Genomic DNA, 26,046 nt, shown 5'->3' on the forward strand with positions numbered 1-26,046 from the left:
GCTAATATAGCTAACATGGGTACCATTAAATAGTGACAATTGTGATAATGGATATATCTACAAGAATAGCAAGTCATTTTATAAAGGCTGCCAACTACTATAAAAATAGTGATTTTTCAATTCCACAAATTGTTCCTATAACATTTTATCTAAAACAGGCTTACATGACTCAAATATTAATTTGTATTTTTAAACAAAATATTAATTACATGTTACATTCCAAAAGTTTCAAAGGGGACTATGAAAATAAATTTAAAATAAAAATATATAGCATCAAATAAGCCATGAGCAATGGCCCAACTAGTCAGACTCTGATGTATGTGTATCTGCCTGTGAACACATATATCCATTTCACAAAAAGAAGGAAAATGACTTTATTCATAATTAATGAAATAATATTATCTCAAAATAGAAATATCAAAGATTCAAAAAAGAAATACTAAACGTGGTAGAGTCTTGAAGAGAAGTATTATAATGTTAGGGAGAAAAAGTTTCAATGTTGTGATCTTTGTATAGTACACGGAAAATAAGTTTTAAAATAAAATTGTTTCAGTACATTAAGTGAAACTTAAAATCAGTTTTGTATAACTCTGTATCTGATAGAGGATATATGATTCAATTAGAAAAATAGCGTAAAAATACACATATATATGTTTGTGTAATTCTATCAGTTACGGAAGCCTACTGAAGTACTTTAAGTGATTCTGATTTTTCTGTGATTACCAGTGAATTTTCAAAATGATAAGTCAGTTTCATTTTTTGCTTTCAAAATATTGAAAGACATTTAAATATAAGTGTAATTGAAACATTATTCATTAAATTGTTGGAAGACATAAATGACTTTTTTTAATTCCAAAAAGAACTGTATCTCAAATTGGAAAAGAACTTAAAAGGGGGGAAAAACTTTCGGAATTAAGACTTAAAGCTTTAAATATTTATCTGTACAGAAATGTTTTTTCTTCTCTTTAATATACAAGTAAATCAACAATTATTTTTCATTTCAGAAACTCAATCTTAAATTTACTAATTTAATGACCTGAACCTACATAGGAACATAAGGTTGTTGTTGTTGTTTTTTTAATGGATAAAAGAAAACAAAACATGCCAAGAGGAAAACTACTTTTCAAGTTTTAACTGCTCAACAATCACTTGATAAGATGAACTGTAATATTACATGTAATATGGCATTTTAGAATTACTTGAAATAGTAGCATATAAGACAGTTTAATTGTAGTCATAGAGCAATTCAATATTGAAATATTGATAGAAAACCAAATTGTATCAGTTTTTTTTTTGTGGAGTTGTTTTTCTTTCTATAGTTAGTTGAGGTTAAAATGTAATATAAACAATATACAAAACTTTGAGGCCTTTGTGATCTAAATCACAAGATAGCTTCCATTTGAATCCCAGAACGATTAATAAAAGAACTAGATTCATCCATGCATTTTAATATTTAACATTTCCAAAGAGTTGCCTCAAACCAGAATTTTAATTTCATCCTCCTGCCTTCTGAAAAACAACTTTCAGCGTACTTCATTATACGGTCCTTGCACAATTGCACCACCTAGTGTTCACTAGTCAATAAACCTACAAATTTAGTAAAGCTTTCTCAGTATTTAAAACAAAACAAAAACCACTACCATCACCATCAAGACACCACAGTACCACATCAACCATCCAAACTTTAACTTGTTATCTTTCTTAGACTTATAAAACTTTAATAGATTGAGATGCATTAAAATGTTAGATTTTAATTGTGATTTAAATGTACTCTGAAGTAGGATCCCAATTCTGAAAATAATGTATTTCAAATGTGCTCAAACTGATTATATATTACCTCAAAAGGAATCATTTTAAAATCTAGAATGTGTTTCAAAGCCAAAATTAACAGAGACAAATGAGAATGGTGGATGGCCTCTTCATAGTCAAAGGCAATGACATACCTTCTCTTATCTTCTACTTCTTTGGCTTCCTGAGGGTAACGGGGTAGGCTCTTGTTCCTGTTCTCTACCCAGAATCACATTTTAAAGACTTTTTTAAACTATATATAAGGAAGACATACTATTGGGGAACCTGGGTGGTGCCACTGGTTAAGCATCTGACTCTTGGTTTCGGCTCAGGCCCTAATCTCAGGGTCCTGAGGTCAAGCCCCATGATGGGCTCTGTGCTCAACATGGAGTCTGCTTTAGACTCTCTCTCCCTCTCCCCTCCCTGTGACATATTATTATATTTATACTAGTATAATTATTTTCTCAGTAAATATTAGATTTTTTGGAATTAATGTTCCTGTTATCTTGTTGAGCAACAAGTCCTTTAAATGTGCATCTATGAATGATAAAATCCCATGGTTATATTAAATTTACAATATTAACCTCACACTTATTTAATAATATACATGATGATTAGAAGTCATCTTTACAGCTCTACAATGGTAATCAAACATAAATGATAAACTGTTCACATGAATTACTATAATCAACATTGTCTCTAAAGAGTTAAAACCAAGCATTTCTAAGGTAAATTGGAGGGAGAGAAAGGGAAACCCAGGTGGAACAGAAAGGTACTCTAAGGCCCTACCAAAGACATTAGATCTATTATTTATAATTGGAGAGACAAACGTTTTCTAGCAGCAGGGTGCCACGGTTGTAGATTACAGAATTCCCTGGCTGGTAAGTATACCAGTCCTCCAACTTGCCAACCTCCAGTGTTGAAAGCCAGGAGAGAGCCAAATACACTTTGGCTTAGAATAGTAGCTAGTGTTAAAGTGTGTTAAAATGTGTGTGTGTGTGTGTGTGTGTGTGTGTGTGTGTGTGAGAGAGAGAGAGAGAAAGAGAGAGATAGATGGGGTGGGAAGGGGGTGGGAAGGGAGAGGGAGACAGAGATATAAAAATGGAGGGCTTCAATCCAAACTGAAAACTAGTGTAGGTTCCCCACTTAAACAGCAGAAGTATGCAATCAAATCTTTGGATAGTGTCTATTTCCCTTTGTTCTCCAGCACTAGGCCTCTATCACCATTCATTTTCTTAGCTCTTAAACCCATCGTGTGATAATCTACCCTTTCTTTTGTCTTTGGACATTTCATTTTCATCTTCCCTAGTTGAAGGGTATGACCTATATAGTTTATCTGTCTAAAGCTAAACATAGAAATGATCCAAGTAATATTCTTGGCCACAATATCAAGCAGAGCTCAGATCTACCTAAGAACATTTAAGTGTTTATGGCACACCTCATAATCCCTAAAGACTGAAAGTACACAAAAATATGACACTTCCATGGCAAAAAATGGGACACTGGTCTGCAAAGGTTTGCTTTTCTAGCTCCTCTAATTGCTTCTGACATATTTGCTAGATTACTATTGTCATGAGAGCTAGGCTCTAGGGTAATATGAGGGGCTCAAGGCAAAACTACTGTGAAATGTGGCTCTGGTTCAACAACTTTTTCTAACTAATGTAAAACTTACTAAAAACCTTCCCTTTGCTATACTGGTCCAGAGATCCCAAGATACTATAGGCCAACTCATAATAAAATTTCCTAAGATTCTGAAAGCCATAGCTTTCAAGATTCTGAGCCTAACCTAGAACTCCATGGCACCATAATCACTAAAATGTTGTGGGATACGTGTTCAGCGAAGCAGAAAGTTTAAAAAGGATGCTGTGGGAGGTTTAGCCTATAATTAGGTTAGCAAAAAGAAGAGATGAGGGTGGTATTGATTCCCATTCCTCCTGCACAATAAATGAAAGTGGTGAATGCTAAGAAATATATATTTTTATGCATAAGCTACGTGGTAACAGATAACTTAGAACCTTAAACATGAACTCAGAGAAAAAGAGTAATACAGCTTTCAAGTTCAAGAGAAAAGAAGGCAGAATGTAGGTGTGTCCAAGGTAGGGAATCTAACAGACAAGCACTCCCACTGTAAAGCTTGAACCCTGAGATACTACATTCTCAATGTAAAAACAAAACAGAAATAAAGCCCACCAACCCCTCTTATCCCAAGAGGACTTCAAAGAAAGTTGCCTTGGGACTAAAAGGGGAGATCCTGCTCCTGAGAAACTGCAACCTGAAGTCAGCCATCACACAGAAATACAGCCCAAATTCTCTTGACCTGGGTATCCAAAGCATCTTAAGTTTTGAATTTAGCCCAAAGTGGTCTCAGACCAGTAAGTGATTTCTGTGGCAGAAGCAAACATAATTCCTCTTGAAGGAATGAATACACACTTTCATTTCAGACCTCAGACTTTCCAAAATTAATTTTTCAAATAAAGAATGACATAATACATCATGAACAAGAATCAGCAAAGGCAACAGAAAGCAGAAACAAACTCAAAGAGATAATATGTTGGAATTATTAGGCACAGATTATAAAATAACTATCCTTACTATATTTAATGAAATAAAAACCCAAGTTGAAAATACTGCAGAGAACAGTAAACTATTTTTTAAAAGACAACAGATTTTAGAGAAAAATAAAACTTCAAGAAATTAAAAAACATAATAATTGAAATTTAAAACTCAGTGGAAAAAATTAACAGCAGAATAAAGAGCTGGAGGGGTGCCTGGGTGGCTCAGTCAGTTAAGAGACCGACTCTTGATTTCAACTCAGGTCCTGGAATCAAGCCCAATGTCGGGCTCCATGCTCAGCATGGAGTCTGCCTGTCCCTCTCCTTCTGTTCCTCTTCCTATGCTCTCTCTCACTCAAGTAAGTAAATAAAATCTTAAAAAACAAAACAACTTAGAGTACAAAGTGAGAAATTATTTAGTATGTCTGATTATAGCTCAAAAACAACAGGAGAGATCAGGGCAGAGGCAAAATTTGAGTAAATATAAAGAAATTTCTCACACTGATGAAATGTAAGAATCTACAGATTCCAAAAGCTCAACAAATTCAAAGATGGATTTAAAAAGAAATAAAAATTCATGCACAGACACATCACAGTGAAACTGAAGAAGACCAAAGACAAAGCCAAGATCTTAAAAGAAGTTAGACAGACTGACTTAAAATAAGCAACAATTAGACTGATTTCAATAGCCACAAGAGAAACCATGTGCTAAGAAATGAAAAACAGACTCTCTGTGCTAGACAATTATTCAGATTGCTATACAAGCCCCTTATTTAAAAATACTGTATGGCATAGGAAAAACAAATCCAATAGATCTCATTCCTCCGAAGAGAGGGCTCTGGGATATCAGATCAAGGGTATCCTTAATATACAGCAGGTGAAAGTACAACATGTGACCATATAATAAAAATATTCATAGGTAAGAAAGAAGATAGCTAAGTAAAATTCACACTGCCCCATGATTTGAAGCACTCGGCATGGAGTCTGCTTGAGTTTCTCTCACCCTTTCCCTCTCCTCCTCCCGCCATGTTCACTCACTCTCTCGCACTTTCTAATAAAAATCTTTCTTTAAAAAAGAAATACACATTTACTTTCAAACCCAGCAATCCTTCTAATAATGTCAAAAATACAAAACATATGCCCAATGCAATTCACTGTAACATCATTTATAATAGCAAAGTAACAGAAACAACTCAAATATCTATCAAAAGGGAAGTGGATGAAAAAACCATGGTACATACACACAGAGTTCTATGAGGCTTTAAAAAGGAATATAAGGTATCTCTATATACTCCTACAATTTGATATCCAGGATATCAGGATTAATGAAAAAAAGCACAGAATGTACAGTATCCTGCTTTTTATCTGCTAAAGAGATACATGAATGCTTATTTTTTTAAATGGAAGGATAAACCAAAAAGTTAAAAAAAAAAAAAAGTTACCTAGAGAGTAAGAGAAAGAGAAAGAGACACTATAAAACATTGATAAAAGATCTTGAAGAAAGATATTCCATGCTCATGGGTTGGAAGAACACATTAAAATGTCCACACTACCCAAAGTAACCTACCAATTTAATGAAATCCCTATAAAAATACCAACAACATTTTTCACAGAACTAGAATGAACAATCCTAGAATTTATATGGAACCACAAAGGATCCCAAATAGCCAAAGCAACCTTGAAAAGGAAAAACAAAGCTGGAAGTATCACAATCCCAGATTTCAAGTTGTACTACAAAGTTGTAGTAATCAAACTAGTATGGTACTGGCACAAAAACAGGCATATAGATCAATAAAACTGAATAGAGAGCCCAGAAATAAACCCATATTTATATGCTCAATTAATCTTCAACAAAGGAGGAAAAAATATGCAATGGGAAAAAGACAGTCTCTTCAACAAAGGGTGTTGAGAGAACTGGACAGCAACAAGCAGAAGAATGAAACTGGATCACTTTCTTACACCATACACAAAAATAAACTCAAAATGGATTAAGGACCTAAATGTGAGACCTGAAACTATAAAAATAAGAAGAAAGCACAGGGAGTAATTTCTCTGACATCAGATGTAGCAAATTTTTTCTAGATATGTCTCCTAAAACAAGGGAAACGAAAGCAAAAATAAACTACTAGGACTACAACAAAATAAAAAGCTTCTGCACAGCAAAGGAAACAATCAACAAAACTAAAAGACAACCTACTGAATGGAAGAAAACATCTGCAAATGACATTTCCAATAAAAGGTTATTATCCAAAATATATAAAGAACTGATACGACTCAACACCACAAATAATCCAATTAAAAAATGGGCAAAAGACGTGAACATGCATTTCTCCAAAGAAGATATACAGATGGCCAACAAACACATGAAAAGATTCTCAACATCACTCATCTTAAGGGAAATACAAATCAAAACCACAATAAGATATCACCTCATAGCTGTCAGAATGGCTAAAATAAAAAACAGAAGAAACAACAAGTGTTGGTGAGGATGTGGAGAAATAGGAACCTGTTGGTGGCAGTGCAAACTGGTGCAGCCACTCTGGAAAACAGTATGGAAGTTCCTCATAAAGTTAAAACTGGAACTACCCTGCAATCCAGTAATCACACTACTGGGTAGTTACCCCCCCCCCCAAAAAAAAACACAAATTCAAAGGGATACATGCACCCCTATGTTTATTGCAGCATTATTTACAATAGTCAAATTATGAAAACAGCCCAAGTACCCATCAATAGATGGATGAATAAAGAAGATGTGGGTGTGTATGTGTGTGTACACACACATATGTATGCATATGCAATGGAATATTATTCAGCCATAAAAAAGAATGAAATCTTACCATTTGCAATAACATGAATGGAACAAGAGTATTAATGCTAAGCAAAATAAGCAAGTCAGAGAAAGACAAATACCATGATTCACTCATATGTGAAATTTAAGAAACAAATGAGCAAAGGGTAAGAAAAGAGACAGACAAACCTAGAAACGGGCTCTTAACTATAGAGAACAGATAGTTACCAGGAGATTGGTGGGGGGGGATGGGTGAAATAGGTGAAAGAGTACATTTTTTTTAAAGATTTTATTTATTTATTTGACAGAGAGAGACAGCAATAGAGGAAACACAAGAAGAGTGTGAGAGGGAGAAGCAGGCTTCCCGCCGAGTAGGGAGCCCGATGCAGGGCTCGATCCCAGGACCCTGGGATCATGACCTGAGCCGAACGCAGACGCTTAACGGCTAAGCCACCAGGCACACCTAAAGAGTACATTTATCATGCTAAGCACTGAGTAATGTACAGAATTGTTGAATCACTATATTGTACCCCTGAAACTAATGTAACACTGTATGTTAACTATACCGGAATTAAAATAAAAAACTTAATTAAAAAATTTTAGGTAAAATAACTGATAAAAAAGAAATGAAGTTCAAACACGCCAAGAATTACTTTAAGTGACTTTAAAACACAGCAATTTGCTATTCATGCCTAACGGAATATCCTAAGGGAGGGAGAAGGGAGAAATGCCAAGAAATTACTGTTTTTGATAGTCATATTGATAGTAATGATATTGCTATGCTAAAATCCTAGCTGTTTTAGATTAAGTTTAAGTAATTATGTTGATTATCATTTAGAACCAAAATTTTAAGCATGTGAAAAGACACAATAAAACCAAAAAAGTTAAAAACCCTGTCTTGCTGAATTTGAGTCAGAATATCAGTATGAACTTATGATGTATTTCTCCCCCCCAAAAATACATATTTCCTAGCTCCATCCACTAAGAAGGCCTAGAAAAAAATAATGAATTCAATAATGCGCACTCCTCCTGCCCAAATTGTGGCCTCTACATATATTTCCAAAAGGACCAAGGCTCCTTGGGGCAATGGCTAATTCCAAATCTAGAACAGAAAATCTACAAGCTGGGCCTCAGACATCTTATCATATTTGAATACAAGGAAGCTCTCAAAGACTATGGGTATCGTGTCAAAATGATTCAGAAGGCAACTTGAAGGAATTAACACTTTAGAAAATAGTTGCGTTGGACATTATCTCCTAAAACTGAGCATTCATATACCATATGGCCTAGCACTTCTAACTTATAGGTATACATTTCCCAAAACACATACTAGAAATGTATAAGAATGTACCTGTCTTCAGAATACCAAAATCTGGAAACCCAAATGTCCATCACCAAGACAATAAATGAATAAACCATGGAATATTCAAACAGAATACCATACAGCAGTTAAAACAAATGAACCATAGTGACATGCAACAATATGAATGAACCTCAGCAATATAACATTAAGCTATGGGTTGTTGCCAGAGTCACTGCCTCCACCCCCACCGCTGCCCCAATGGTAAGTTTACAGATGCCTATTATTTTTGAAAAATAATAGCCAAAAGAGAAAAAAGAAGTTTCCCATACTGAAAGCTTTGGATATTTTAAAAATCTGTCTCGTCAAAAATACAACAACTATAATGGCAACAAATGCTGGCCACAGTGATCTTAGATAACATTAAAGCAATTAAGTCCCAAAATATATTAAAGGCAAAATGCTGGCATAATGTTTTGGTTCCCTAAAAGCAACTACACACATGTGAATCATCTGTTCAGATCAGAGGTACCCAACTGAAAGGATAATGAATATTTTTTTATTATCTAGATTTCTAGTTGCCCTTCTTTAACGTATCCCCAACTTATTCTTTCTTTCCTAACTCTTCTTAACCTAGTAAACAACTAAGCATCAGTACTTTCTTGCTTTCTTTAAAACAACATTTTAGGGATGCCCGGATGGCTCAGTTGGTTAAGCATCTGCTTTCGGGTCAGGTCATAATCTCAGGGTCCTGGGATTGAGCCCCACATCAGGCCCCCTGCTCAGCAGGGAGTCTGCTTCTTCCTCTCCCGCTCCCTCTCTCCCTCTACTTCTCCCCACTGTTTGTACTCTTTCTCTCTTTTAAAAATTTATATTCTACATTCTATTAAAAAGGTAAGTGCTGTATTATATTCCCCCCAAAGAAAACTATAAAAATTTCTTTCACTGGTGTCATATTTAATATGTGAGTGTTTGGGCATCCTTAAACTGAACAGAATGTTGAGAGATAACTTCCTTTATTAAAAAATTTTTTTTCTCTATTCATTCTCTTTTTTGTTGTTTTTCCCAGTTATTCCAAGAGAAAAAAGTATACCTACTCCAATTCATTTTGAGAAATCATTTTAATTTTAAGCAGATTCCAAAAAGTAATAATAATATGCCAATTTTAAAGGATTTATATCCATTTTAGGTAATAAGTGCTTAAAGGATAACTGTGTACATTAAAAAGTAATTCAACTACGAAGTCACCTAGGCACTGTCAGAAAGACTGGGAGGTACAAATACAGTATCTCCTCTTTTGGAGTTTACAAATTAGTTGAGAAGACAAAAGGGTACAGACGCAAATAAGAAAACAAAAATGCAGAAGATTTAAAGATAAAATGCCAAAGAAAAGGCTTTAACAAACAAGCTGTAAGATGTCTTAATACAGAGAAATCATCATGGACCAGGAGGCCTAGGAACAGCTTCCCAAAACAAACAGAAATCCACAATATATTTTGATAGATGAGTAGCAAACATTCAGAAAAGAACAGAGGTGAGAGAACCACATGTAATTAGAAGCAAAAAATTTTTTACAGGGTAAAATAAATAAAAATGTGTCAAGATGATTTCTACCGGGTGGTAAAGTTAAGAAAAGTAAGAAACACAGGTTACCACTAAACTACAGAAGAACACAAATGCCAACTAAGAGGTGTAAACTGAAATTTGACCTGTGTGGACCTAATGGCAGTGAAAGAAAAGCATCCAACGCACTTTTCACTGACACCTGAGGTAAGCAATGAAATTTTTAAAGCTTTCAGTTTCACTTCACACTACTAGAAGGGGGGTGGGAAGTGGGGAGGAAAAGAGTGGATATAAAAAATAAGCGTGACTTAACTTTATTAGCTTTCCCCAAGTAACAACAAAATCACAAATGAATAATGTGAACTATTCAACAGTTAAATTCTATTTATGAAATATGATACTTTTTCTTTTGTTCTCTTTAAAGACTAAGCACTTATTTCAAAGTTGTGGAAAGTATTTCCTCCATCTTGATACATGTCAGAGCCAGTTATTTTGTAGCTTTTAAGTTCCTTCAAGGTCTGTCATCTGGTAAGGTCAAGAGATAAATGCCTCAAGTGTTTTGTCCTCTAGGATGCTATTTTTCTTTAATGCATCTCTGTTTAGAAATGATTTATGTACTTTGGAGGACAGGGTATTTTTTTAAGATTAAAAAAAAATCGAAAGTCCCATGTCAACCTTGCTATATTCAAGGCACAACTGTTCTTATTTTAAAAAAATTACTAAGTATTTTATGGGAAGATATTTTGAATATGCAAATATCCTGCTTTTCATCAAACTTTCACTCACTATAGTATCCACTGATAATTTTGCATAAATAAATTATTGCTATAAGGGCTGCCAAAGGAGATTTTTTCTTTTTTCTTTCAGAATTTTATTTAAATTCAACCTAGTTAACACATGGTGTAGAATTGGTTTCAGGAGAATTTAGTGATCACTTACGTATAACACCCAATGCTCATCACAAAACATACCCTCCTTAATACCCATCACCCATTTAGCCCATCCCCCCACCCACCTCCCCTCCAGCAGCCCTGTTTGTTCTCTACAGTTGAGGCTCTTATGGTTTGTCTCTGTTTTTATGTTATTTTATTTTTCTTTCTCTTCCCCTACGCTCATCTGTTTATCTCTTAAATTCCACATATGAGTGAAATCATATGGTAGTTGTCTTTCTCTGATTTATTTCACTTAGCATAATACAGGCTAGTTCCATCCACATCATTGCAAATGGCAAGATTTCACTCTTTTTGATGGCTGAATAATATTCCATCACATGTATATATGTATGTGTGTGTGTATATATTCTATGTATGTGTATATACGTATATATACATACCACATCTTCTTTATGCATTCATCAGTCGATGGACATTTGGGGTCTTTCCATATCTTGTCTATTGTGGACATTGCTGCTATAAACATTGGGGTGCATGTGCCCCTTTGAATCTATTTTTGTATCCTTTGGGTAAATACCCAGTACTGCAATTACTGGGCCATGGGGCAGTTCTATTTTTAACTTTTTGGGTAACCAGGGGCTGCATCAGTTTGCATTCCCACCAACAGTGCAAGAGAATTCCCTTTCTTTGCATCCTTGCCAACATCTCTTGTTTCCTGGGTTGTTAATTTTAGTCATTGACAGGTGTGAGCTAGTATCTCATTGTGGTTTTGATTTGTACTTCCTTGATGATGAATGGTATTCAGCATTCTTTCATGTGTCTGTTAACCATTTGCATGTCTTCTTTGGAGAAATGTCTAGTCATGTCTTCTGCCCATTTCTTAACTGGATTGTTTATTTTCTGGGTGTTGAGTTTTGTAAGTTCTTTACAGATTTTGGGTATTAGCCCTATATTTAAAATGTCACCTGAAAATACCTTCTCCCGCTTTGAAGTTTCTCTTTTAATTTAGTTGATGGTTTCCTTCACTGTGCAGAAGCTTCTTATCTTGATGAAGTCCCAATTGTTCCTTTTTGCTTTTGTCTCCCTTACCTCCTGAGACATGTACAGTAATAAGTTCCTACAGCCAAGGTCAAAGAGGTTGCTGCCTTTGTTCTCCTCTAGGATTTTTATGGTTTCTTATCTCACATGTAGGTCTTCCATCCATTTTGAGTTTATTTTGTATATGGTGTAAAAAAGTAGTACAGTTTCATTCTTCTGCACGTCACTGTCTACTTTTCCCAACACCATTGGTTGAGAGACTCTTTTTTCCATTGGATATTCTCTCTTGCTTTGTCAAAAATCAGTTGACCAGACAGTTGTGAGTCAATTTCCAGATTCTCTATTCCATTCCATTGATCTATGTGTCTGTTTTTGTGTCAGAACCACACTGCCCTGATGATTACAGCTCTGTAATACAGCGTGAAGTCAGGAATTGTGATGCCTCCAGCTTTGGTTTTCTTTTTTAACATTACTTTGGCTATTTGGGGTCTTTTCTGGTTCCATACAAATGTTAGACTTGTTTGTTCTAGTTCTGTGAAAAACATGGGTGTTATTTTGATAGGGATTGCATTGAAAGTTGACTGCTTTGGGTAGTACAGATATTTGAACAGTATTTGTTCTTCCAATGCATGAGCATGGAGTGTTTTTGCATTTCTTTGTGTCTTCTTCAATTTCTTTCATCAGTGTTTTACAATTTTCACAGTACAGGTCTTTACCTCTTTGGTTAGGTTTATTCCTCCGTATCTTATCAGTTTTGATGCAATTGTAAATGGGATTGATTCCTTGATTTCTCTTTCTGTTCCTTCATTTTGGTGTATAGAAATGGAACAGATTTCTATACATTGATTTCATATCCTGTGCCTTTGCTGAATTCCTGTATCAGTTCTAGCAATTTTTTGGTTGGAGTCTTTCGGGTTTTCTATATAGAGTATCACTTTGTCTGCAAAGAGTGAAAGTTTCACTTCTTCCTTGCTGATATGGATGCCTTGTATTTCTTTTTGTCGTCTGATTACTGAGGCTAGAACCTCTAGTACTATGTTGAACAACAGTGGTGAGAGTGGACATCCCTGCCATGTTCCTGACCTTAGGGGAAAAGTTTTCACCTTTTTGCCATGGAAGATGGTATTAGCTATGGGTCTTCATATGTGGCCTTTATGATGTTGAGGTTCATGCAGGCTTCATAGGATGAATTTCAAAGTTTTCTTTCTATTTCTACTTTTTGGAATATTTTCAGAAGAATACATATTAATTCTTCTTTAAATGTTTGGTAGAATTCACCCAGGAAGCCATCCAGCCTGGACTCTTGTTTGTTGGGGAGATTCTTGATTGCTGATTCAATTTCTTTGCTGGTTATGGGTCTGCTCAAATTTTCTATTTCTTCCTCTTTCAGTTTTGGTACTATATGTTCCTAGGAATTTCTTCCAGATTGCCCAATTTATTGACATACAATTGCTCATAAACTTCTATTATAATTGTTTGTATTTCTGCAGTGTTGGTTGTGATCTCTCATCTTTCCTTTGTGATTTTATTTATTTGGGTCCTTACCATTTTCTTTTTGGTAAGTCGGGCTAGGGAGTTATCAATTTTGTTAATTCTTTCAAAGAACCAGCTCCTAGCTTTGTTGATCTGTTCTACTGGGTTTTTGTTTTTTTTTTAACTTTTATTCATTGATTTCTGCTCTAATCTTAATGTCCCTTGTTCTGCTGGTTTTAGGCTTTATTTGCTGTTCTTTCTCCAGCTCCTTTATGTGTAAAATTAGGCTGTGTATTTGAGACTTTTCTTGCTTCATGAGGAAAGACTGAATTGCTACATACTTTCCTCTTATGACTATCTTTGCTGCATCCCAAAGGTTTCGGACTGTCGTGTTTTCATTTTCCTTTTCTTCCATGTACTTTTTAAAATTTCTTTAATTTCCTGGTTAACCCATTCATTCTTTAGTAGGATGCCCTTTATCCTCCATGTAACTGTGGTCTTTCCAAATTTTTTCTTGTGGTAGACTTCAAGTTTCATAGTGTTGTGGTCTGAAAATAGGCATGGTATGATCTCAATCTTTTTGAACCAGTTAAGGCGGGACTTGTGACCCAGTATGGATCTATTTTGAAGAATGTTCCATGTGCATTCAAAAAAGAATGTGTATTCTGCTGCTTTAGGATGAAATGCTCTGAATATATCTGTTAAGTCCCTCTGGTCCAGTGTGTCATTCAAAGCCATTGTTTCCTTGTTAATCTGCCGGTTAGATGATCTGTCCATTGCCCTGAATGGGGTGTTTAAGTCCCCTACTATTATTATATTATTATCAATGAGTTTCCTTAACCTTGCTATCGATTTATATAACTGGGTGCTCCCATGTTGGGGGCCTAAGTATTTACAATTGTTAGTCTTCTTGTTGGATAAACCCCTTTATTATGACATAGTGCCCTTCTTCATCTCTTGCTACAGTCTTTGGTTTAAAGTCTACTTTGTCTGATATGTGTATGGCTAAACCAGCTTTCTTTTGATATCCATTAGCAGGATAAATGGTCCTCCACCCCCTCACTTCCAATCTGGAGGTGTCTTTGGGTTTAAAATGACTTTCTTATAAGCAGCATACCAATGGGTCTTGTTTTTTAATCCATTCTGATACCCTATGTCTTTTGATTGGAGCATTGAGTCCATTTACATTCAGAGTCATTACTGATAGATATGAATTTAGTGCCATTTATACCTGTAAAGTCACTGTTCCTGTGGATTGTCTCTGGTCCCTTCTAGTCTTCATTGCTTTTGGTCTCTATTTCCCACTCAAAGGATCCCCTTTGATTTCTTGCAGAGCTGGTTTTGTGTTCATGATCTCCCTTTAGTCTTTGCTTGTCTTGGAAACTCTTCATCTCTCCTTTTATTCTGAATGACAGCTTTGCTGAATATAGTATTCTTGGCTGCATATTTTTCCCATTTAGCATATTGAATATTTCATCTCATTCTCTTCTGACTCAGTTTCTGTGGGCAGGTGTGCTGCTAAACTTATGTGTCTACCCTTATAGGTTAAGGACCCTTTGTCCCTAGCTGCTTTCCAAATTCTCTCTTTATCTTTGTATTTTGCAAGTTTCACTATGCCATGTCTTGGTGTTGATCTGTTTTTGTTGGTTTTGAGGGGAGTTCTTCAGGCCTCTTGGACTTGAGTGCCTGTTTTCTTCCCCAGATTAGGGAAGTTCTCAGCTATAATTTGTTCAAATAAACTTTCTGCCCCTTTTTTCCCCACTCTTCTTCTGGGGCTCCTATGATATGGATATTATTGCACTTTGTGGAATCGCTGAGTTCCCTAAGTCTATATTCGTGATCTAATAGTTTTCTTTCCCTCTTCTTTTCAGCTTCATTATTTTCCATAATTTTATCTTCTATACCACCTATTGAATCCTCTGCTTCTTCTATCCTCATTGTGATTACATCCAGTCAGTTTTGCACCTCAATTACAGCATTTTTTATTTTAGCCTGATTAGTTTTTAGGTCTTTTAACTCTGCAGCAGGGGTTTCTCTGGTATCTTCTATACTTTCAAGCACAGCTAGTCTTATGACTGGTGTTCTAAATTCTTGTTCAGAAATCCCTGGCTGTGATTTCTTCTTGATCATTCTTTTGGGGAGAATGCCTCCGTCTTGTCATTATGTCTAGGTTTCTGTCATTAGTGTGTTATAAAAGCTTGCTATGTTTCCTGCTCCTGAGACAAATGCCATATTAAGAGAGGGTCATACACTGTCCAGAGCCTGAAGCTTCAGGAAGTGTTTGGGATGTATACTGTGTGCACTCTGCTGTTGTGTTTTGGCTGTTCCTTCCCACAGGTCAGTCCTCTGCAGAGTTCCACCTTGCTTCCAGTGGAGACTGTTTGGACCTTCAAAGAGGTGTCCTTTGATTTGTTTAAGAAAAGTCTGATTTTGGAAAAAAAAAAATTATAATAAAGCCTGATCCAAAAAAAAGAGAAAAGGAACAAAAAAGAAAAAGAAAAAACAAAACAAAACTAAGAAGCCCTAATTCCTTTTAGTGGAGAATAACATCTAGAAACCAAGATCTGGACACAAGTGTGCTCACTGCTACTAGATTGTTAGTGCTTCTAGATCCTCTCCTTGGACATAGCTAAGAAATATTTGTAGGTACCATACACAAATACACACGTATATATACACACACATATAGCCCAATACTGGTTCACTGACTGAAAAGAATTTCATTTGTAGTTCTAGTCCTAAGATCATCCAAAGAATAAGGTTTTGATGATTAGGGGCACCTGGGTGGCTCAGTCAGTTAAGTGTCTGCCTTTGGCTCAGCTCGTGACCCTGTGATCCTGGGATCAAGCTCCACATTGGGCTCCCTGGTGAGCGGGGAGTCTGCTTTTCCCTTTCCCTCTTCCTCTGTGTCTCCCTCTCACTCTCTCTCAAATAAATAAATAAAATCTTTTAAAGAAAAAGGTTTTGATGATTATACAATAGTTTTGAAATGACCTCACAAAAACATCTAATGAAAATAGAACAGGTGACAGAAGAGAGCAAGCAAGAAGATGTCCACTAATTCAAAAAAGTGTCATGCAGAAACTGTCACATATGCTAAAAACACAGTAACAAGTATTTTGTCTTGCTGAAAATGTTATTATTTAATAATATAACCACCACAATGTGGAAATTTAAAAAATCTAACACACTGCAAGTCAGAATCATCATTGATTATAGATTCTTCAAAAAGAAAGAGTCAAAAGACACAAAAGGTCACATATTATCTAAGTCCATTTCTATGAAACATATGGACTGGGCAAATCCATAGAGACAGAAAGATTAGTTGCTAGGGGCTGGACAGCGGGAAAGATGGAGAGTGACAGCTAATGCATATGGATTTTTTTTTTCAGGTATGATGAAAATGATCTGATTTAGAGAGTGGTGACGGTTGCAAACTTTGTGAGTGCACTAACAATCACTGAATTGTACACTTTAAAAGGGTGAATTGCATGGTCTATGAATTATATCTCAATAAAAAAAAGGGGGCCAATAATGCAAGACTTCTTAACAGCACACTAATGTTAACTTTGAGGATTCTCATGTTGTCAAATTTTCTGAGGCTTTTCTGTACAACAAACACCACAACTAACATGTGATAAACAATCTTGCCATTTAGGTAGAAATGTGCTTCATCAGAAAAGGTCAACATGTAAAAAATATAATTAGAAAATTTTCAATTTTTCACTTTATTACTTGTCAGCAGTCTAACGTAGCACAGTAAACATTTTTGCAGTATTTGAACAAGTAGGCATGCTTTGGAGTTTCACTGTTAGAATTCGATAACCTGGGGTTTTTAGAATATTTGGTTCAGCAGATGTTCAATGCATGTTTTGGGGACTCTGTGCCAACACTGTCTCAATTTTAGCCATAGTCTCTACCTTGCTGGCATCTCCCAGATCTAGGTTTAACATAAACTAAGTCCAATGTCCCTGAGCTTTTCATCTAGTTGTTAATTATACGTTTGTGTGGAGCCTCCTTCTTATAATAGGAAGTGAATTTTCTTCTTACTATCATTGTGAACTTGATTTCAGCTAATCAAGAGCACAGGTAACTTTTTCTTCAATGTCTGCCATCTTCAATCAAAAGGACTGAAACAAAAAATTAAAATTAAAATTTTGCTATTTGAAATCCATAAAAACATGAATATAAGAGAAATTTCAATAGTTAAAATTTCAAATGATTTCTTTTTAAGTCTGTAGCATTTATACTTCTGAAACTACTAAAACTTAAAACTGCGCTGACTTCTGAGTCACTCTTAAGTTACATAAAATCACAAAATTAGCTGTAGTCATTTAAAAAGGAATGAAATGCAGAAGCCCACAGCCAACATAACAGCATGTACTCCCTAAACACACAAAATGATTTTCTTTTCCCCCAAAAAACTTGGAAAACACACAAAAATAATTGTTTGGGTAGAAAACCAAGTATAAATAAGCAATAGCCTAATTAAAGAGGACTTAGCTGATCTTTTTTAAATCTAAAAGTTCAATGAAAGGCATCTTCAAAGTTAAAGGAACTGAGTTAATACTTATCTTTGAGAAAAATCCATTAAAAAATTTTAAAGAAAGTACCAAAAGATTAGAAAAATTCCATTAAGACACAGAATGTTGAATGTAGCAGGACATTAGATTCAGTGATGTTGAAAACTTTATGCTCATGAATCTAACTTTTATCTCTAGAAAAGTAAAAGGGAAAAATTAAATTTTAAAAAACAGGATTATTAGGCAATGTATTTTTCTTTAAGTAATCTCTGTGCCCAACATGGGGCTCGAACTCATGACCCCAAGATCAAGAGTCTCATGCTCTAGTGACTGAGCCAGCCAGGCACCCTGGCAACACTTTTTTTTTTAATAGTCTGATGAGGGAACAAAAGAGAAAGTTTAGAAAGTCGTTTAGATTTCATATGACACATGCCTGTAATGAACTGGTTATAATTTCATTTGGAAGTGTTATCAATGAATAAGAACTACCCAAAGGGAAATAATAAATGTTTTTTAGAACTGGTTGTAGGCCCAGTGTTAGCTAAATATTTTCAGTCAGGACAGATGACTGGCTGAAGCAACTATCAAATACCTAATACATCAAAAAGAAAATAATGGACCTCGTTAAGGACCCTTAAAGAACACCTAAAACAATCAAGTATAGTGTATTTATGTAAAAAAGACCAAAAGGATAAGACTACTTCTGTTTAGAATGACAGAAGTAAAATGAAATAGGATTTATCCTAAGACTTGAAGGCCATTAACAGACTGAGTATGGAGTGATTATCAAATTCTACAATATTAGAATTTACAACTGCAACTCTCAGGATAAAAGGCACCAGCACAGGGAATATAGCCAATGGTACTGTAATAGCTTTGTATGGTGACAGATGGTAGTTACACTTGTGGGGAGCATAGCATAACATACAGAGTTGTCCAATCCCTATGTTGTACACCTAAAACTAATGTTACATTGTATGTCAACTATAATCCAATTTAAAAAAAAGAAAACTGCAACCTTTTGTAGGAGCTTGTAGGAGACTGTTTTAAGATCTTCCTAAAAAGGATTGCTTTTTAAATGAGCAAAAACGTATTTACTTGTTGTTATGAATACATGATTGAAAATACAATTAAGTTCAATAAGGGTCTGAATAAATGTATGAATGGCCACTAGTCAGAGCCAATAAAAAATATGCTAGAAGACAATTAAAGAAATATTCAGAAAATTCAAGAAATATTCAAACCCTATAAGATATACTTAAGACATCTAGGAGCCACTGAAGAAAATAGGGTGTCAGTGGTACTGTGCTTACATTTAATTACTTCCGAATCGCTCACTTTGTCTAACCAGCGCCTTGCTTATTGTAAAGTCTCAAAAATTTTGAAAATTGTCATATTGCTAGGTAATCTAAAAAGCAAGCAGGAAATTCTTGGTATATAAAACCAAGAATCTCACATTAGTTAAGCATCTATTTTTATTAAGATTTTAGGTTTTTTTAAAGTTTTTATTTATTTATTCACTCAAGTAATCTACACCCAACGTGGGGTTCAACCTCACAACCCCAAGATCAAGAGTGCACATTCCTCTGTGACAGGCACCCCAAGCATCTATTTTTAAAAAGCACTAAATTCTATTAGTTTATACAACTAAAGAGAAAAGTTGTAAATCTGGGCATATTGAATAAAAAATGACAAATACAATTCAAAAGTTAGCAAAGAAGGTTGATAAATCAAAAACCAGAGCTATCTTTGACACCTCCTTCTTTCCACTACCCATGGTTACAAATACAACCATCACCCAGTCTGTCTATTCTTTTTTTTTTTTTAAGATTTTATTTATTTATTTGACATAGAGAGACAGCCAGCGAGAGAGGGAACACAAGCAGGGGGAGTGGGAGAGGAAGAAGCAGGCTCCTAGCGGAGGAGCTTGATGTGGGACTCGATCCCAGAACGCTGGGATCACACCCTGGGCCGAAGGCAGACGCTTAACGACTACGCCACCCAGGCGCCCCCCAGTCTGTCTATTCTATACCTTAAATATTTCTGAATGTCTAGTTCTCTCCATCTCCACTGCCATTATCATCTGCCACCTCTGAAAATGATTACAGCCTCCTCAACTAATCTATATTTAATACCTTCTCTATGCTACAGGCAGCTCCTTTATGATGTAAGTGGATCCTGCCACTCACCAACTTCAAATTCATTGCAATTCCCCTTTGTTGCTCTTGGCCTGCAAGTTCTTGCATGTATCTCTTCCAATATCTCTAATTTCACTGCTCCCACCTTGCTAAGTTTTAGCCTCTCTGGCTTCCCCTAGGCCCCCAACACACCAGGATCTTCACCTGAAAGTCCTGGCACATGATGACCCCCTATAGGGAACACTCTTCCTACTTTGCTTTTACTGCAGCTTAAATATCAGTTACTAAAAGGGGCTTTCTCTAGTCCCTCCATCTCAAGGAGACAGTTCCTTGCTCTTATCCTCCTCATAGTCCATATTATTTCCTTTCATAGCACTAATAACAGTTTGAAATTCAACACTTGTGTATTTATTTTATGTCTCTAACCCTACTAAGCTTTTAAGTTTCTTAAGGGCAGAGACATCAGTTTAGTTGCTGATTGTATGCCCAGTGACTTATATAATGCCATGCATCTAGTTAAGTGTTTAAATTTTTGGAATAAATAAGTAAATTTTTACTGATAAGTAAGCTTTCAAAAGAACAGGACTGGGAAGTAATAAATTTAAATGTACAAATGGGTCTCTCATAAAAGATAATGACAAGCTTTTTCCATTTCCATTATGGGTAGAAGAGAATAATGATAATAACATTTATTAAATGTTTACCATGTTTCAGGCTCTTTGCATAGATTAATTCATTGATCCTTACAACAACCACATGAGGTAGTTTGCAGGTGAGGACCTGAGACCAGAGAGGTTAAATAACATGCCCAAAATTACAAAGACATGAGACAGTTGGGAGTTTTGAAGGTGGTTCAACCACTATGCTTTCTAGAATATAAGGAAACAAGTTAAACTATAATTAGTTTAAATAAGAAATCAGGAAGAAGTCTCTGACTGTGGAAACTACTAAGGGGATTCCTGAAGACAGTCCTCTGAAGAGCTTTAAAAATTCCACGAGAGCTTCTCATGTGTACTGAGAGACAAGTACAGAAATGTATATGGTAGCAATGTTTGAAATACTTAAAAATCAAGAACAACCCAAAGGTCACTAATATAGAGAATAAAGTACACAGCAGACAACAACATGATTGACTCTCAACTATACTCAGCAAAGGAGCAAGATGAAGAAAAATACATATGATTTCATTTATATAAAATTTTAAAATGATCAAAATTAAACACAACATGACTTAGGATGTAAATGAGAAATTTACGAAGAAAAGCCAGAGAATAACTCAAAACTCAGGATTGAAAGAAGGGAATGAAATTGTGAAGGGACATATAGGTGCTTTAGAAGCACTGATAATGTTCTATTTCTTAACGGGGCAGGGTACAATTATATATTTTTTTTCCTTTGTGCCTCATATATGTTATGAATTATTTTACATACATCTGATAGAGTTACACCATGTCATCTATGCAAAGATCCAACTGGATGGAGAGAAGCCCAAGGAAGCAATGTCAAAAAACAGATGGGAGGGCCCAAGGATTTAAGTGTTACCCTACCTGAAAATGACCACCACCTGGCTTTCTTCCTTCTTTATCTTTGGTGCTGGGGCCTATACCCAATTTCCTGACTACAAACATTTGCTAAATCACATGGGCAAGGCATAAGTGCACTGGAGCTATCACTGACATACAAAAGCAAAAAGGCAGATTTTAAAAAAATGATAGTATGTGTGATGGCTAATACCCCCAAAACTCTCCACCTCCATATTTGCTGTATCCTGGTTGATGTGGCTAGCAAGCATATTTTCAGTCTAGTCAGTGGTCCCTCAGAATAGGTTACCTGACTTCAACCACAGGAAGCACCCCTGATGAGCAGTTCAAAAGATCTTTCAGATTTTTTTACATGCCTTAAACCTATACATAATTATAATCACTCAAGATAACCCAAGAAAAGGGGTGGGGATGTGATACAGTGACTCCCTGCCCCTCTGTTAGCAGGGGCCATTTTTCACCACTTATCTCAATATTCAGCAACTAAAACCACAGAAATAATTGGTTGCTGAGACTAAGATCATAATTATCTACAGTACTCATTTTCAAATTCTGCTTTTAGCAAAAAGTGATTAATCTCACTGACTTGATGCAAACATTACAAATGCAAACTTACTAAAATATCTGTGTAAATAAAATACCGCTTTTGTTTTACACATTGGAATAAAATGAAATTTTTAATTTGAAAAAAAAGGTTCTTTGCTATTTAACAAAAAAAAGTTTGAAAATGTAGCTATACCATGTATTGTTAAACAGAAATGGCAGAAGACAGAAGGCAGAACATTTTTATGAACCTGAGACACAGAGGGCATTCAATATAATTCTACGTCCTTCCCCCACCAAACAGTAGCCTGATTTTTCTCTTCTCCATGGCCTGTCAATCACAAACTTTTCCCTCATTTTTCCTACTCCAGGCTGTTAAGAAGCTCTTGTTTTCCAGCCAGATATATTGAAAGAGGCGGCCACCAAAGTAAAGAAAGCACGAAGCAACAAAATAAAGCCAAAGGGTGAGGAATTTGGGATAGGAATTATCCACCCCAGGGATTAACCACAGAGATACACTTAGATAGATGATCATTATCAAGTTTATATAGGAGAAACTGAAATGTATATATTACACATAAGGAAAAAAGAATGCTAAGAATATTAGAAATAGGAATTGACGTTTTCTCATACTTCATATTTTAACAAATGCTTCACCCTCAATTTAGTTTCATTCATATACTGTACTTTATTTGCAATATGTTGGCCATGAAGCTTAAATTAGGTTTCATTTTCTGAGGAAATATAATACAGTAGTTAGAAGCACAAGCTCTAAAATCAGGTATTCTGGGTTCCAATTTTGCCTCTGCCACTTACTAGCTATGATACCTTGGGTAAATTATTTAAAGCCACATTATTTAATACCTCACTTATAGGGGCGCCTGGGTAGCGCAGTCGTTAAAGCGTCTGCCTTCGGCTCAGGGCGTGATCCTGGCGTACCAGGATCGAGTCCCACATCAGGCTCCTCCGCTAGGAGCCTGCTTCTTCCTCTCCCACTCCCCCTGCTGTGTTCCCTCTCTCACTGGCTGTCTCTCTGTCACATAAATAAATAAAATCTTTAAAAAAAAAATAGTAATAATAATAATACCTCACTTATGGTAAAATGGAACTAATAATAGTAACTACTGCATTAAGGATGCGTAATGAATAAATGTGATAATATATGTAAAGAGCTTAACACAATGCTGATACATAGCACTCAATAAATTTTAACAATAATTATTGTTATTTACCAGGGAGTTTCTGCATTATTTCAGTACTTTACATACTGCTAATATTTTCTACTCCACCATTTAAAAATTATCTTATGTTTGAAATCTAATCATTTAAATACATTTGTCATTCTTTTTTGAAATCTGGATTCAGCTGCATGCCAGCATATTGAAAACTGCTAACCTCATATTTTAGCAATCCCTCTTTGCATTATTTTTTAGTGGTTGCTCTAAGGATAACAACATACATCCTTAACTTTTCACAGTCTACTGAGAGTTAATATTGTACCACTTCATGAAAAATGTAGGAACCTTGCAATTTCCCTTCCTCAACATTATGCTATAATCATTGTAGGTTACTACATTTACATATGCCATATTTAAACCTTACAATACAACATTGCAATTTTTACCTTAATCAGTCACATATGTTTTAAATGAATTCGGGAATAATAAATACATTTACCCGCATACTTCCCATTTCTGGTGCTCTTTATTCCTATGGAAAATCCAAGTTTCCATCTGGTATCATTTCCCTTCAGCCTGAAGAACTCCCTTCAGCATGTCTTGTAATGCAGCTCTGCTGGCAATAAAATCTCATTTTTGTTTATGCAGTGTTATTCTCTCCAAGTGTTGACTCCCCTTCCATTTCAGCCTGCTTATGGTCACTCTCCAGTGCCTTCAGTTGTGGGGTTTTTGTATTTTGTCCAGAATTTATAATGGTTTTCTGCAGGAGGATTAGTTCAATACGAGCTACTCCACTATTACTAGAAGCAGTTACTATTTTAAGATGCCAGAGGAGTTTTAAATATTCAAAGGATATTCTTGGGCATGTGACTCTAAGGTAAAAGATGGATTACAATACTTCAAAATGATATATTCATAGTTATACTATTATTCCATAAGCTGACTCATGTGGTCTGTTAGGTTACAATTCAGCAACCTAATGATTTCAGCATTGTTTCTATTTTTCCCACATACAATAATATATACTTCACTTTGTCCTATGAAAATTTGATAATGATCATATAACTAGAAACATAATCATGTATTTGTTTCTTCTATTAGAGTTTTGTTTTGGTTTTTGTTTGCTTAATAAACAACAGAAATGAAGTCCAGTTAACTTTAGCAGAAAAGAAACTGCCCAAAGAATCAGGCTCCAAAGGAAATCAAAGGAGGTAAGGTATGATGAAAATCCTAAGCCATAAACTCAGGCCCCAAAGCCCCGAGAACTCACTGAATATTCATCCCCACTCTCCACACCCATACTGCTGGAACTACTCCACAGCTGCATCATCTGTCTAACTAATTTGACAACCATCACTCCCTTAAGAGTCAATGCCCTGAGCAGGACTATCTGACGCACAGTCCAATTGCCAGGAATACCAAGTATAGGTAGAGTTTACCTCACCATATTGGTATTCCTCAAAATGAGAAGGGTATGTAACTCTAAGTTAGCTCTATATATTATTATTAGTTATAAAATGGAAAGTACAATGATTGGCAAGAGAGCAAACATCAGAGCAAAATCATACAATATGAGGATTTCATAAATATAACATGCCGTACTTGCTTCATTCATGGTTCAGTGCTTCTAATTATTTTGGAGTTGAAGTTATGGCCAACCTAAAATGTGATATACAAAGCTCTCATTTATAAAATAAAAAGGCAAGGAGGAATTAATTCTATCCGAAGAAAATTCTTGCTTTTCAAAAGTATTCACTGCTAGATTCCTTCAAATAACTGACTCCTCCATTACAATTAAAATAATATTAGATTATAAAAACCCTATTTTCTTCTACTTTCTGAAGCAGGACACAGGTTTTAACCCTTCAACTTTTGCATTTACACTCAGAATATCATTTTATTTATAGATTCATGCATTTTTGAGTACCTGCCCTCACAGAACTTACGTGACTAAACTGAAATAAATAGATGGACGTGAAACAATTTCTCTCTTGCAACTACTCAAATCAAGTTAATATAAAATACCGGAAATGAAAACAGTATTGAACAGTAAGGAAAAACTGTGAAAGACTGAAATTTAATGAGTGTCTTGACTAGCTCAGGCCTTTGTCATTGACTAGACTTTTTTATAACTCTGTAGAGAGAGACATTAACTTGTGGAAACGGATAATAATACAAATGTCCTAGAAATGCAAATTGGTCCTGATTATTGTCCAGTGGATATGGATCAGTTTTATCTGTTCTGCATTCACTTGTACATTCATTTCACCATCCCTTATTTGACCATAAACATGTGGTACTTTGAACTGGCAACAAATCATAATACCATTAATGAGTTAAATATAATCTTTAATATATATTCATTTTCTATTTGCATAAAAGTCATGATCACATTCTCTTTTAAAATGTATCCTTTGACAGGGTGCCTGGGTGGCTCAGTCAGTAGAGCATGTGACTCATTCTCAGCGTCCTGAGTTCAAGCCCCATATTGGGCATGGCTGGCTGGCCCAGTCAGTGGAGCATGCAACTATTATTCTCAGCGTCCTGAGTTCAAGCCCCACATTGGCGTGGAGCATACTTTAAAAAAAAAAAAAAATGTCCTTTGACAATAGTCTGCTTAGTAGAGGGCTAAAACGCAAAGATATACATACACAACTGCCACCAGTAATTCTACACAGTACAACCTTAAAATATATGGCAAAGGAAGTCCTGCTTAGAAGATAACTGC

At 35.4% G+C, this 26,046-nt stretch overlaps 1 protein-coding gene across 22 annotated transcripts in view; it reads right to left on the reverse strand.

Moving 5' to 3' along the window:
* Window positions 1-26,046, reverse strand: part of WDPCP (WD repeat containing planar cell polarity effector) — a 489,024-nt gene that overhangs the window by 376,471 nt on the left and 86,507 nt on the right. For 2 of the 22 annotated variants that reach the window (XM_057309422.1, XM_026484839.4), the window contains exon 1: window positions 17,446-17,526. The exons of the other annotated variants lie outside the window; for them this stretch is intronic. In XM_057309422.1, the coding sequence (XP_057165405.1) occupies window positions 17,446-17,451 (6 nt within the window). In that variant the 5' untranslated portion in view covers window positions 17,452-17,526. Of the gene's footprint in view, window positions 1-17,445; window positions 17,527-26,046 lie in introns of those variants that run through there. 22 annotated transcript variants of the gene reach the window in all.

The sequence above is a fragment of the Ursus arctos genome, unplaced genomic scaffold (assembly GCF_023065955.2).
Source record: "Ursus arctos isolate Adak ecotype North America unplaced genomic scaffold, UrsArc2.0 scaffold_8, whole genome shotgun sequence".
NCBI lineage: Eukaryota > Metazoa > Chordata > Mammalia > Carnivora > Ursidae > Ursus > Ursus arctos.